The sequence below is a fragment of the Denticeps clupeoides genome, chromosome 1 (genome assembly GCF_900700375.1).
Source record: "Denticeps clupeoides chromosome 1, fDenClu1.1, whole genome shotgun sequence".
In the NCBI taxonomy this organism is placed as follows: Eukaryota; Metazoa; Chordata; class Actinopteri; order Clupeiformes; family Denticipitidae; genus Denticeps; species Denticeps clupeoides.
In genome coordinates, this window is record NC_041707.1 from 16,245,648 (window position 1) to 16,258,374 (window position 12,727).

General features: G+C 43.4%; 1 protein-coding gene across 2 annotated transcripts in view; it reads left to right on the top strand.

The window, feature by feature from the left end:
* The window catches only part of ptgs1 (prostaglandin-endoperoxide synthase 1), a 17,060-nt gene continuing 4,333 nt past the window's right edge, over positions 1–12,727 (top strand). For both annotated transcript variants that reach the window (XR_003749476.1, XM_028975938.1), the window contains exons 1-7: positions 1–215; positions 312–404; positions 959–1,075; positions 4,377–4,517; positions 7,517–7,660; positions 11,376–11,557; positions 12,527–12,610. Coding sequence is in view for 1 of the 2 variants with exons in the window: in XM_028975938.1 (XP_028831771.1) it covers positions 209–215; positions 312–404; positions 959–1,075; positions 4,377–4,517; positions 7,517–7,660; positions 11,376–11,557; positions 12,527–12,610 (768 nt within the window). In the remaining variant the exon portion in view is untranslated. The remainder of the gene's footprint in view (positions 216–311; positions 405–958; positions 1,076–4,376; positions 4,518–7,516; positions 7,661–11,375; positions 11,558–12,526; positions 12,611–12,727) is intronic.

The window sequence follows — 12,727 nt, forward strand, 5'->3', positions numbered from 1 at the left end:
GCGACGTCGCCCTCTAGAGCCCTGCGATTATATCAGGGGGATCCGATATCCGGGGGTCATGACCCCCCTTTCGCCCCTGATGCCAACGTTGTTCCCGCACCTATCGGACGTGACTTTTATTTTGATACCTCTTCGCCAGTGCAGCTTGCCAGGTGTTGTGTGAGCCGCCACCACACCACCGTTCACTGAAGCATCATCCTTGGCCACGATGAAGGGTATGTCTCCTCCGTGTCTGCGTCGACTTTTAAACGAGCTGTGGTTGTTCTCGCCAATGCTTTTATTAACTCAAACGAACTCCCCCCCCTTGTTAGTGACCAGTCTTTTGCCCGTATGGACTTTTATCTTGGTGTTGCACGGGCTGTGTTGCCCAGGTGAAGAAGTGAAGATCGGCACAGGACAATCAGGTAAAAGTTCCCGCGTCGCCATTAAAACCAGTGCGTTTTATTCAAAAGGAGGAGGAATTGAAAAGTAAAACAACATTTTAATATGTGCTCTGTTTCTGTTGCGTTACGGAGCTCCTACCGCTTCCTTTAGTGTTGCGCAAGTTTTTAATGTTACCCGCGCAGTCTCTACTTTTTACTACTAATGTATTTAAATTTCCGCGCAGCTCTGTGTACTTTAAATCCACTCGCTCGCGGGTGTCCCCAAACCCCGAGTTCACGGTCGCTTTTTTCGCACAGCTTGCGCGACTTTTGTCTCAGTGTCCCTGTTCCTCTTGGAGGAGGTATGCGGGTTTCTGAGGGAGCATGTCTGATCTTGACTCTCCTGGAGCTCCACTTTACTCGCAGGAAATAGACCTTCACGCTGCCAACAGATCACAGGGGACATTTTCAGTCGGAAATTAATGTTTTTTACATTCAAACATTGTTTTTTTTTTAAAGGTGCTGTATCCAGACCATTTATATCGAATTTCCACGAGTGCCTTTGCCTGAAGTATTTCTTTATGTGTTGGTTTTAGTTAACCCTTGCTGTTACTACCCCTGCCAGCACATGGGGGTCTGTGTGAGATTCGGGACGGACGGATATGAATGTGACTGTACCCGCACTGGCTACTACGGAATAAATTGCACTATCCGTAAGTAAAGTGAAAGTGGAGTGATTGTCATTGTGATTCACGGTGCGCACAGCGAATTGTGTCCTCTGCTTTTAACCATCACCTTTAGTGAGCAGTGGGGCATGCTTGTTCACCTTCACAGATACCGACATTACTGTTGATTATGCACTGCTTGCAGTTTATATTCACTAGTTTTCTCAGGTTTTCACCAACTGAAAACATTTTTCCTGTTTCCTGTTTAGTGCTGAAATGCAGTTAAAAGAAGATTATTTGCAATAACTGTGGAAAAACACTCCTATGAAAAAAATTTCCAGCAGTGAAATTCCCTCATTTGACCTCAAGCCACCCCTGAGAACTGGATGTTAGGCTCTGTATGTAAACTGGATGTTAGTCTTACTCCTGCGGAAACTTTATCATTACATATTTGAAGGTCATGACATCCAGGAACTATGCTTGCATCACTAAATCACAATCATTCACACGCTGCGAGAGTTTAGCCTTTTGAAAGTAATCATTTCTGGAGCAGGGCTCCAGGGATTTTGCTTGCTGGCGGCTTCTGTGTGCAAATAGAATATTAGCATGTCCTGGACACTTTTCACACGGCCTCTCCAGGGAACTTTACACCTCAACCAGATCCAGGTACAAAACTCTGAACAAGTGAACAGAAGCAGAGGTTCTATGAAGAATAAAATAAGAAAAGAAGACTAGAAATATACTAGAAGTCTATAATAAATCATATTTATTTTAGGAATAAAATTGCCTCCAAATTATTATATGATAATAATTTGCTTTGAATTTCTTTGAAATTAGTAAAACATTTTACATCACAAGAGGTAACCATGTTTCAAATGTCTGCAAAACCTTCGGTTTTTAAATTACATTGAAATTAAATCATGTTCCACATTGTCTGAGTTCCAATTTAAGTTTCAAGGGGGAGGAAAGATGTTGTTCAAACGTAATATGCAAGGAGCGAGGAGTGCTTTTTTTAGTTTAGTATTCTTTATTTAAAAAAAGGTTGCTTTTTCATTTGTTTTTCTCCTCGGAAATTGAGAACCTTCATTAGTATTGGTAACAAGTAGTGCTTCACGATTAATCTAATCGCAATCATAATCGCGATGTCAGTCTGTGCGATTACATGAACGCAAAAAGCTGCGATTTAAACGATTAGTACATGGATTGGATCGGCAACATATCCGATCCATTCTCTCAAAAGTTTGCGAGCTGACTGAAGTCTCGCTTCAGTCGGATGTGACGTATTTGGTCACATGACTTTCGATTCATAGACATATGGTTAGACGCCGCATGACGCGCTGCGTCGTACGTCAACGTTGTCGCCATATTGCAATAGGCTCTGCTGTGGCGTGAAGCATATACATGTCTATGGAGAGAAGTGCATAAAAATGCCTCACTCTTGTGCTGCTTGGGGCTGTACAAACCGCTGTACGCTCCAAACATTTCATAGATGAGGCTGGACTATTGTTTTGAATATATTTGGCCTTTATAAAATCCCATTTTATAAATCCTTACCTTAGCTAAAGCTAGGCTAAGCTAGCGAAGCTATGCATTCCTGTGTTTAAGTCAGCCTCCAAACAACGTTTTGGCTAAACGCAGGCATTAACTATTTAGACTGTTCTTAGCTGTTTAGTTAACTTTGAAGGTTTCCTAAAGAAATTCACCTCAGTTTATAAATCTTAACCTTAGCTAAGCTAGCAAAGCTATGCATCCCTGTGTTCAAGTCAGCCTCCAAACAACATTAAGGGTAAACGTAAGAACTATAATACAAGATTTTATAATGGCAAAATATAATCAAAACAGTTGTTTAGCCTTACCAGGGTTTGTCGTGTGACAGTAATGTAAAAGTTTTTTGTGATTTATTTAATTTAGTAGAATATTGTATTTTGAAAGCACTGGGAATTTCAGGTTGTTATAAGTAGTTCGTATGTTTCACTTTGAAATCAAACATTTCACTATTAATATGCGACTTTTCATTGATATACAAGCAAGTGTCCTTTATCATATCGCAATCGCATATCACAATATTGATCTCAATAATCGCAATATGTCTTTTTTTCCCCAAATCGTGCAGCCCTAGTAACAAGTTTTACATTTTAGTATCGTGAAAGCCTATGACCACCTCCCCGGTCTCATTAGGACAGGTTATTGGTGAACCAACCATAGATGGTGTTCAGCTCATCCTGGACATTGACTGACTGTGTGTATTTTTGAAGTCTGCAATGTTTAGGGCTCAGAGCTGTGTTAGTGGCATTTTGAGAAGTCCCCCTCAGCATTCCTGATTGATTTCTAGCAACCATATCTGGCTGCTTTGTAAATAATAAATGGGAGATTTAGTTCCTTTGTAGATAATAATCAGCCCCTCAACATTTTCTGGCTTAAGAAATAACCAAAGGCAGGTTACTATTAAATACTTGTTTTTTTTTTTTTTGTTCATATGGAAGATGAACAGCTATTTAACTTTAGACAGGGCAGGTCCATAAAGAGAGGAATTCTGTATAGATTTGTCAAGAACTATAGACTATTAACTAACTATACAATATATAGAGGTGTATAGAACAGAAGCCTTTCCTATGGGGTGGTAAGACCGATGCTCAGGTCTATAACATGAATAACGTTATTTGTCGAACACAACATTTTGTAACATTCAAGATGATGAAATAAGATCTTACTTATGAAATGTTATGCATTGATTCTTTATTTGCTCCTTATTATAGCTGTACGCAGTGCAAAAGTCTGGTATTTTTTTCGCTCGTACTGTCAGAGAAGTGTGATTGATATGACGTCGTTATTGATGCATGCCGAGGGGCTGAATGTGACATCTAGTGTATATATCTATTATGGTTGCCAACTTCTTCAACCCCAAATGAGGGACTCTTTCTTGCAGGTGGGCATGCAGCCGCTTGTCTCACTCTGTCACAATTTGAGGTTACCGCTCAGTCTATGCTTTTGTTCACCCCCCCGTGGTTGGTTATTTAAAATGTAAATATTGCCAACCATCAATCGTCGCAACCAAAATCGTGATTAAAGTTTGACTACTTGTGCAACCCTATTTGAAAGTCCCATATAAAACAATTACTAGAAAAATGCAGAATTGCATTCTCTGCAGTGCAACTGAAAACAAATTAGGTGTCTGCCAAAAGTCTTTTACCCTCTCTAACCTGGTTTATGTTGCCATTACCAACTAATACACCATAGACCATAAACTCCTGAACAAAGTAGGAAGCTGAGTTTTAACCAGATGAGAGGATGTCACACACCCTTTGTGCACAGCTCAGAATTTATAAGTTGAAATGGTTGTCTTCTATAGCGGAGATTTGGACAAGACTCCAGAGGCTCCTGAAACCCGGACCAGAGATCATCCACTACATGCTAACACACTTCCAGTGGCTCTGGAGCATCATCAACAATACCTTCCTACGAGGCACACTGATGCGGATTGTGCTCACAGGTTAGTAGCTTCTCAGCCAATTAATTCAAGTAATATTTTTCTAAATGATGTAAGGTTCATCATTTTTCAGTGTTCTTGCAAATGTTACTAATTAGATACAAGATAATACACACTGCTGTTCAAATGTTAAGAAATGTCCTTTTTTTTTTTTTTTTTGTCGATTGTCCGGTGGATTAAAACAGACACAAAATTGGTCAAAACCAATTACTCTTGTAGCTGGAAATGACTTAATGATGGAATGCATACATGTAGAGAAGAACTAACGGAGGAACTAAACTAATAAGGAAATGCTATGTTTGTTAAGGGTGTGACGATACAGGTATCCTATGGTATGGTCCAGTTTTTGGCCCATGGGTGTGTTGTTTTTGGCCTGTTCAAATGCATTTTTGATAGACAGTTGCAGTTTTTCTGTGGTTTGTACAAGATGTGAAAGCTGTGGGGTGGGGCTGCACAAGACAGCTTGTATTGGGCTCCACTTGTATTTTACTTTCACTTTTGAACAGAACAGTGAAAGTAGGGAATGTGTAACCTCTATTTTGCGTCATATCTGAACATACAGAATCATTCAAACACATATAGTAAGGTTGAAATACAGGAAGTTCATACATTTCAAGGATGATCCCAGGGTGCTTTTCTACACTGTTTTTCTCCTTCTTTCTGCGTCTCTTCCAGCTCAGCTTCAGTTACAACGGTGTGAGAGGGGGCGTATGGGTGGAGGAGGCGCAACAGTGAATTGACATTGATATGTGGGGAGGGCTTTTGCCCAGTGGCGATTACAGTTCCTCATGCTCTGGTGCTAATGGTAATGTTTTTTTTTGGGACTGCAGAACGCGAGATCTTCATAGCGAGCACCGGAGCCAGCTAACTGTAAGCACCATTCATGTTTAATCACTGGACATTTCTGGACCAATTTCAAAATTTGCACCCCTAGTAATTTGTTTATTTAAAAATCTTGATACAGCTGAAACCAGTTGCACTGAGTTTAAATCCCGACTCGGACCTTGTGTGGGCACAAGGTGGTGTGCGAGTTTCCTCCGGGTTATTTTTTTTTTTTTTTTTGTGATTGTCATTGTGACACACCACTAGGCCACCAATGCCCGTTTCCTCCCATCATTCAAAGGCATGCACACTAGGTGAATTGGCGACTCTACATTGTCCATAGGTGTGATTCTGTGAGTAAATGGAGTACGTATTTGTGTAGCATCCTGGATGAGTCCCACCCTGCACCCAGTGTCCCATGATCGCCTCCAGCAGCTGCATGTCCTTTAGTAGGACTTAGTGGAAACTAATTGGTTCTAGAAAGTGAATGAAAGTAATGTCATATTTAGACTAAAAACTGCTAAAATATAGTGTGTGATATAGTGTAGCTTAAACAAAGCAGCTTTTCTAATTAAGAGTGCATTGGTTCTTATGTTGCCTCTACTCCTAGGCCCACCATGTGAGCTATGTGTGGGAGACAGACCAGTCCTGACATCCTGTAGATATTTACTCTGATTCGGCCTGGTGATAAGTGGCCCCAAAGCCAGATGATTTACCAGCCATGTCTTATCACTTCCTTCCATAGTTTTTATTGCTTGTATAACTTTCTCTTTAACACCTGCCTGGCACGGTAGGTGTTTGCCTTGTGCAGGATGCAGGCTGGGTGGTTTTGAACGAATGGAAGGTTTCAATCTTACTGCATTACTTCACCGCGTTGTCTAGCAGGTCAAGCTTTTGTGCTGTTGCCATAGCAGCATGGTGCATGGTTAATGAACTCCACATTCCTCAGATTTTATCTCTTGTGCTGTCCAAGATCCCCCAAAACTCTTTGACAGATGAAAAAGACTGATTCAAGACTGATTTATGGAATTAAATGTCACCTTCCTTCCACAATTCACCGGTCTAGTTATGTATACACCTATGTCTTGCACATTCATAATCCATTTTATCATAAATGGTAATGTATGTAGTGTAACCGGAGCTTTGTCTGATATTTAGGGAACCAGATTGTGTGTCTCCAGGCATTCCGATTTCTAAAAGAAGCATTATGTTTAATATATTTTGAGCTCTTCTGTCATACAGGAATTAAGTATAATCCTAGATATAACTGAATTGTGAAAGGAGTTTTCTCAATCAGTACACTTTATTTCAAAATGATGCATCCATGTCTGGGAAAAATCACTGAATTGGTTAGTTGATGTTGCACTGATACATGCATGAATAATAAAGAAGGCTGGGACGATTATTACATATAATATTTTATTGAAGGTAATATATTGTAATAGAGACTCTGTTCTGTCATTTGATTGGAGGAATACTTTGTACTGTACTTCCAGCTGTTTTAGCAACTGTTCATGTTCCTGTTCACTCTCTTTAACTAAATACTACCATGTTCTGCAACAGTCCAAAATGCGAAAGTTTTATCAAACCACAGTCCCTATTCTCTGAAACGTCATTTCTTTTCAGATGACAGCATGGTGACATACCTTGATTTTGGATACTCTTTGATAGTATAACTGATCGTATAGCCTAGTTATATTTTATACACAGGTTAGCAATGATGCAACTAATTGTTCTTTAGAAACAGAGTTCTGTAGCCACCAAAATTAAAATGTGATTTCATTCTTGCAGCATAATTTCATTTTGAATTGGGGAAATCCTTCATTTGTTAGGTTGAGATCTGTGTCTAGACCAGTGTGAAGCAGACATCTGGTGTTTTGATTTTGAATCCATTGGGGATTTAGAAACATTCAGGAAAAATATTAATACTGAATGTCTTTGGCATAGCGCACAAGTGCTTAAATCAAGAGCTCTTCACTGGTAGGATAATAATGCAAACAGGAAAAACGATGTACCCAAGGGCCAAACTGCAAACATTAAAAAAAAATCACTTTAAGAGTAAATACATGTAACTCAAAGTAAGCGGGTTACAAGTATATAAGCACAGTCACATTGGTTTGTCCTTATGCACAACTGCAGAATTGCTAGACTTATTGTCTTTTTTTTTTTTTTAACACCAGCACGATCCAACTTAATACCAAGTCCTCCGACGTACAACTCCAAGTATGATTATCTGAACTGGGAATCGTACTCAAACACCACCTACTACACACGGATTCTACCCCCTGTGCCAGAGGACTGCCCAACACCTATGGGTGTGAAAGGTAGGAGATACTGTACTTACTGCAGATAGTTCTAGTAACAAAGGTTTTTTTTTTTTTTTTTTTAATACCAACCTCTGACCAATTTGATGCCGTAGACAATCTTCAACCTTCCCAAATTCTCCCACACCACCCCTCTGCTACGCTCCCTCCAATGGCTCCCTCCAGTAGCTGCACACATCAGGTTCAAAATACTGATGCTGGCCTACAAAGCCAAACATGGAGTAGCACCATCCTACCTCACAGCCCTTATTACACCTCGCACTTCACCTCGTATACTCCGAGCCTCTAGTACTGTTCGCCTGGTCCCTCCATCTCTGAAGGTAAAAGGAAAACATTCAGCTAGACTCTTCTCTGTCTTGGCCCCTCGGTGGTGAAATGAACTTCCCCTCGAGGTCAGAACAGCTCAGTCACCGAGCACCTTCAAACGACATCTCAAGACCTTCCTCTTTAAAGAATATTTAGATTAAATTGTAATTTTCTTGTTGTCGAACTTTGTGTACAGAATCTACAACAGAGTGAATAAAATAGATGTATTCATAGTTGGGGTCCTAGTGAACCGGAATTGATCTCTTCATCGATGGTAACTTGAAAGCACGTTGTAAGTCGCTCTGGATAAGGGCGTCTGCCAAATGCCGTAAATGTAAATGTAAATGTACTGCAACTCCACCCTAAAACAGACAGACAAAAAAATTATAGAACAAAAGTAACCCTCCACAATCAGTATTAGTAATTCGGGAAATTAGCCACTGTGGCAACTCCTAATGGGAAGTGAAGTGATTGTCATTGAGATACACAGCAGCACAGCACATGGTGCACACAATGAAATTTGTCCTCAGCATTTAACCCATCACCCTTGGTGAACAGTGGGCAGCCACGACAGGCACCCCGGGAGAAGTGTGTAGGGACAGTGCTTTGCTCAGTGGCGCTTTGGCCGATCGGGATTCGAATCAGCAACCTTCTGTTTACAGGGCCACTTCCTTAAACAGCTGAAAGTAGTTGACTAAATGTGATGACAGAAACCAACACAGACATCAATAGATGTATCGTTAAGAGCTTTAAATATCTACAATAATTGTAGTCTTTCCCTCATGATTTCACGGTGTAAGTTACTGACATTACTAGCTGATCATTAAATTACTGAACAGTATCAGAACTAAGCATGTCTGCCATAGATAAACTCAGTTATGACAGGGTGCCGCTGTTAGTTGATTGTGCCTCTAGCATTGGGCCCGCTTTGCTACTCTGTTACTACGAAGTTTGCCTGAGCACTACTGTCACATTGGTGAGCTGACGGGGGAAGGAAGCACAGAGTTGTGACATTTTGACACAGAGATTTATTAATGACTGCAACAAAACCAGCATGATGGCTGAAAACAGGGGAATAAAGGTGAGAACATAAACTAGCCCGAAGGCATGTGGCGGTTGCCAGAACTCAAAAGGTAGCCAGGTACCCGGACCCTCCAACCTGCACACACAAATCAGGGCCGATCGTTCCCGGTACGTGAGGGCCCTGTCTCTGCATGTCCCCTTTGATGCCTCTTGCGTCGTTCCGGCCCCCGCGCAGGGAGGTGGTCCCGGAGCCTCCAGCAACCACATACGGCACCCCTGTCTGGTACCTTCAGGGATCAGGCAGCCCCTCTTGCTAAACATCCCCGCTGGCAGAGCGGCCAGCTTCTCTCCCTACACCGTGCAGGGAGGCAGTCCCGGAACCTCCGGCGACCGCTCATGGCACTCCAGGCTAATGCCTTCTGGGCATATGCAGCCCCTCTCGCTGCACATCCCTGGTGCCAGTGTGGGGGCTTTGCCAGACCATCCGGTTAGCCCCTTCTGCATCCATTGGTACAAGCAGGCCCTCTTCCTGCCTGTCCCAGCTGGGTCCTCATGCCTCCCCGGGGGCTCTATGGCACTACGCCCCTCTGGAGGTAGACGCAGGCCCATGTCTGCCCCACCCTCCGTACCGGCTCCTGGAAGACCCCACTCTCTTGCTTAACCCCACCTACCCTCCACTCAGGAGGAGCCCCCAACCCAAACTGTACCCCCTCAAAAAAAATTTGGGGGGAACACCCCCCCCCCAGCTGGACTTAGGGGTACCTTGGGGCTCGTCTACCTCGTCCTGGACCAGTGCAGTCCGGTTAGGAACTTCCTCCCTGGGGTTCGGCTCCACTTCTGGGCCGCCATCTGGTGGACACACAGAGGGGAAGTGGGGGCGACATACGGACACAAATAACACACACACACACACACACACACACACAGATAGACAGAAGAGAGGGTCTTCTGACTCCCTCTCTGGGACCTCCTCAGGGAGCACAGCCAAGATCTGGATGTGGTGGTGGGGCAGAGTTTGATCCCTGGCTCAGGCCGATCAAACTCCGCCCTCAGTCTTTCCAGGAAGTCCCGAAACTCATTCTGTCCATCTCTCCCTGCTGCCATAGGGCTGCGCCCCAGCCCCATGCTGACCCAGTCAGACACGTGAAGATGGTGGTGGTCTTCTCCACGTCTGAAAGGGAGGCAAGAGCAGCAAAGTACACGCCACAGGATGTTATAAAGGACATGTACCTGCTGCTCCTCTGAAGGGTCCTGGGACCAGAGGGATGTCCCAAACGGGGCTGGGCGCATGTCTGTAGATGGTGGTGGGTGTGTGGTGTGGAGGGTGGTGGACGTCCTCTACAGCAGGTGGGGGCGCTGATGCTGCGCTGCCTTTTAGCTGGGGAACATCCGGGCAGAGGGTTTGTGACTGGTGCTGGAGAGGCGGATTCCCTGCGAGGCAGTCCTGGCAGTGCAGTTGCTGGCTGGTGACCTCCCGTCGCCCTGTTCCACCAGCTTACCCCTGCGTCACTGTCTTCCTCCTCGCTGTCCTCCCACCTCTGGGAGTGACATGGGTCTCCTCGGAACGACCACCGACCGCCCAATTCGCGTCTTCGTCACTCTCATCATGTCCATGTCTCCATCGTACTCCTCGTACTCCCACCAATCCACGTCATTGTCACTTTCGTAATCCATGTCCTCCCACCGGTGGTCCCGAGGGTCGTCCACCCTGCTGACATCCCAGACCCAAGGCACGATCAGGTCCCATGGGCAGTACTCGCAGCCATTCTGTCTGAAGCCGGCCCTTCTCTCTGCTGGCAGAATGCCTCCGTTGTCTCTTTCGGGTTTCGCTGACTCTCCAGGGGTCAACGTCATCACGTGGCGCCGCGCCCCATGGCTTGCTGGGAAGAAAGTGCTCCACCAGAACAGGGGGCTCGTAACCTGGCACCCGCTTTCACCTCGCCTGGCTGCGTCTTTCTTCCTCTGCGTTGTTTGTTGGAGCGGTGACATTGTCACGCCGTGAGCTGACTGTGGAAGAAAGCGCAGAGTCGGGACATTCTGAAACAAGGATTTATTAATAACTGAAACAAAACCAGCGCTATGGCTGAAAACAGGGGAAAAAGGGGAGAACATAAACAAGCCCGTGAGCGTGTGGCGGTTGCCAGAACTCAAAAGGTTTCCAGGTACAAATTCACACAAAAGTTCACCAAACAGAGTTCACGAAAATGTCGCCGCTGCAGAGGGGTGGAGTCACAGACTTTTAACAGCTGTCAGAATTGGCCAATCCTGACTACTACTGTTCAACATAACTTTTTAGAATGAATCTATTGATTAATATCAGTGGCCTTGGATAGGATTTGTATACAGTAATTGTATTATGCACAATGTGTTTCCAATTGTTTTCTAGGAAAGCCAACTCTCCCAGACCCCAAGGTGCTTGTGAACAAATTTCTGATACGACAGAAGTTCAAGCCCGACCCTCAGGGAACCAACCTGATGTTTGCCTTCTTTGCGCAATACTTCACTCACCAGTTTTTCAAAACCCACAACAGAATGGGTTTGGGGTTTACCAAAGCCCTAGGCCATGGAGTAAGTACATCAAGTTCCCCTTTTCATGTCTTGAGCTAGTAAAACAAGGCAGCAAATGTTACACAAGGCCTTTGCTGCCCTTTCATCCATCCCCAGGAAAATCAGGCCCAATTCTCACATCCACCAGGTTGGCCACATTTAATGACCCGCTTAATGGGGACATGAGGAGCTGTCAGGGCGGGGCTTTCACATTTAATAACAATTACTTAACCAGCTGAAAAATTACTCTTCCCTTTCAAGAATGTTTATTGTCTGCCCAGATGCATTTAAGCACACGCAAGTTGAAATAGCAGTTCTCTGGAGAAAATGGTGTGACATTTGAAAGACATGACAGTGCCATTAGGAAACGTCAACTAAATACTAGCAAATGGTGTCAAATAAAAATAACTTGAGCATAATGTTTTTGTCATATTTTCTGTATAAAGGTAACATTTTATGACCTAAATATATTTTACTCGCTGGGACTTTGCCATGTTTTATGCTTGCACTGTGATGTTCTTGAGTCTTTATGACCCTGCTCAAGATAATGGATGTGTTTTCATATACACATAAATCCATCTGATCACTGTGTGAATTATACCTTCTTGCGCACTTAGTATTTATGAAGACAGACAGTGTCTATATTAGGTTGATGGTTGGATTAGTCTTTAGCCAGCGCTGCTGATGTAATAATCCTGATGTAACACCAACTGCCACATTTTTTTGCCCACAGTGGGAAAGTGTGCTACTAGCAATATCTCTATTGTCTATACCTACATTTACAGCATTTGGCAGCATTTATCCACAACAACTTACACGACTTGTTTTTATGTTCTGTGAGTTTAGGTATCTCACATAAGTGGGAAGTGAGTGTATTACTTTGTCCAGAATGCCTGATTACCATTCTGCTGAGAAGAAGGCTTTCCAAAACCCGTGTTAGTAGTTTAGACATATCATCTGATTCTTTTTCCCCACCTGATATCTCGATAGGTTGATGCAGGACATATATATGGAGATAATCTGGCGCGACAGCTGAATCTTAGGCTTCACAAAGATGGGAAGCTGAAGTATCAGGTAAACTTTATGTACAATGTATCTTCACAATTGTATGAAACAATAGTTTTTGACAATCTAATGCTTTTTCTATTAAATGAGGCCAATAGGTCCTTATTGCACAATAATTATATGGGA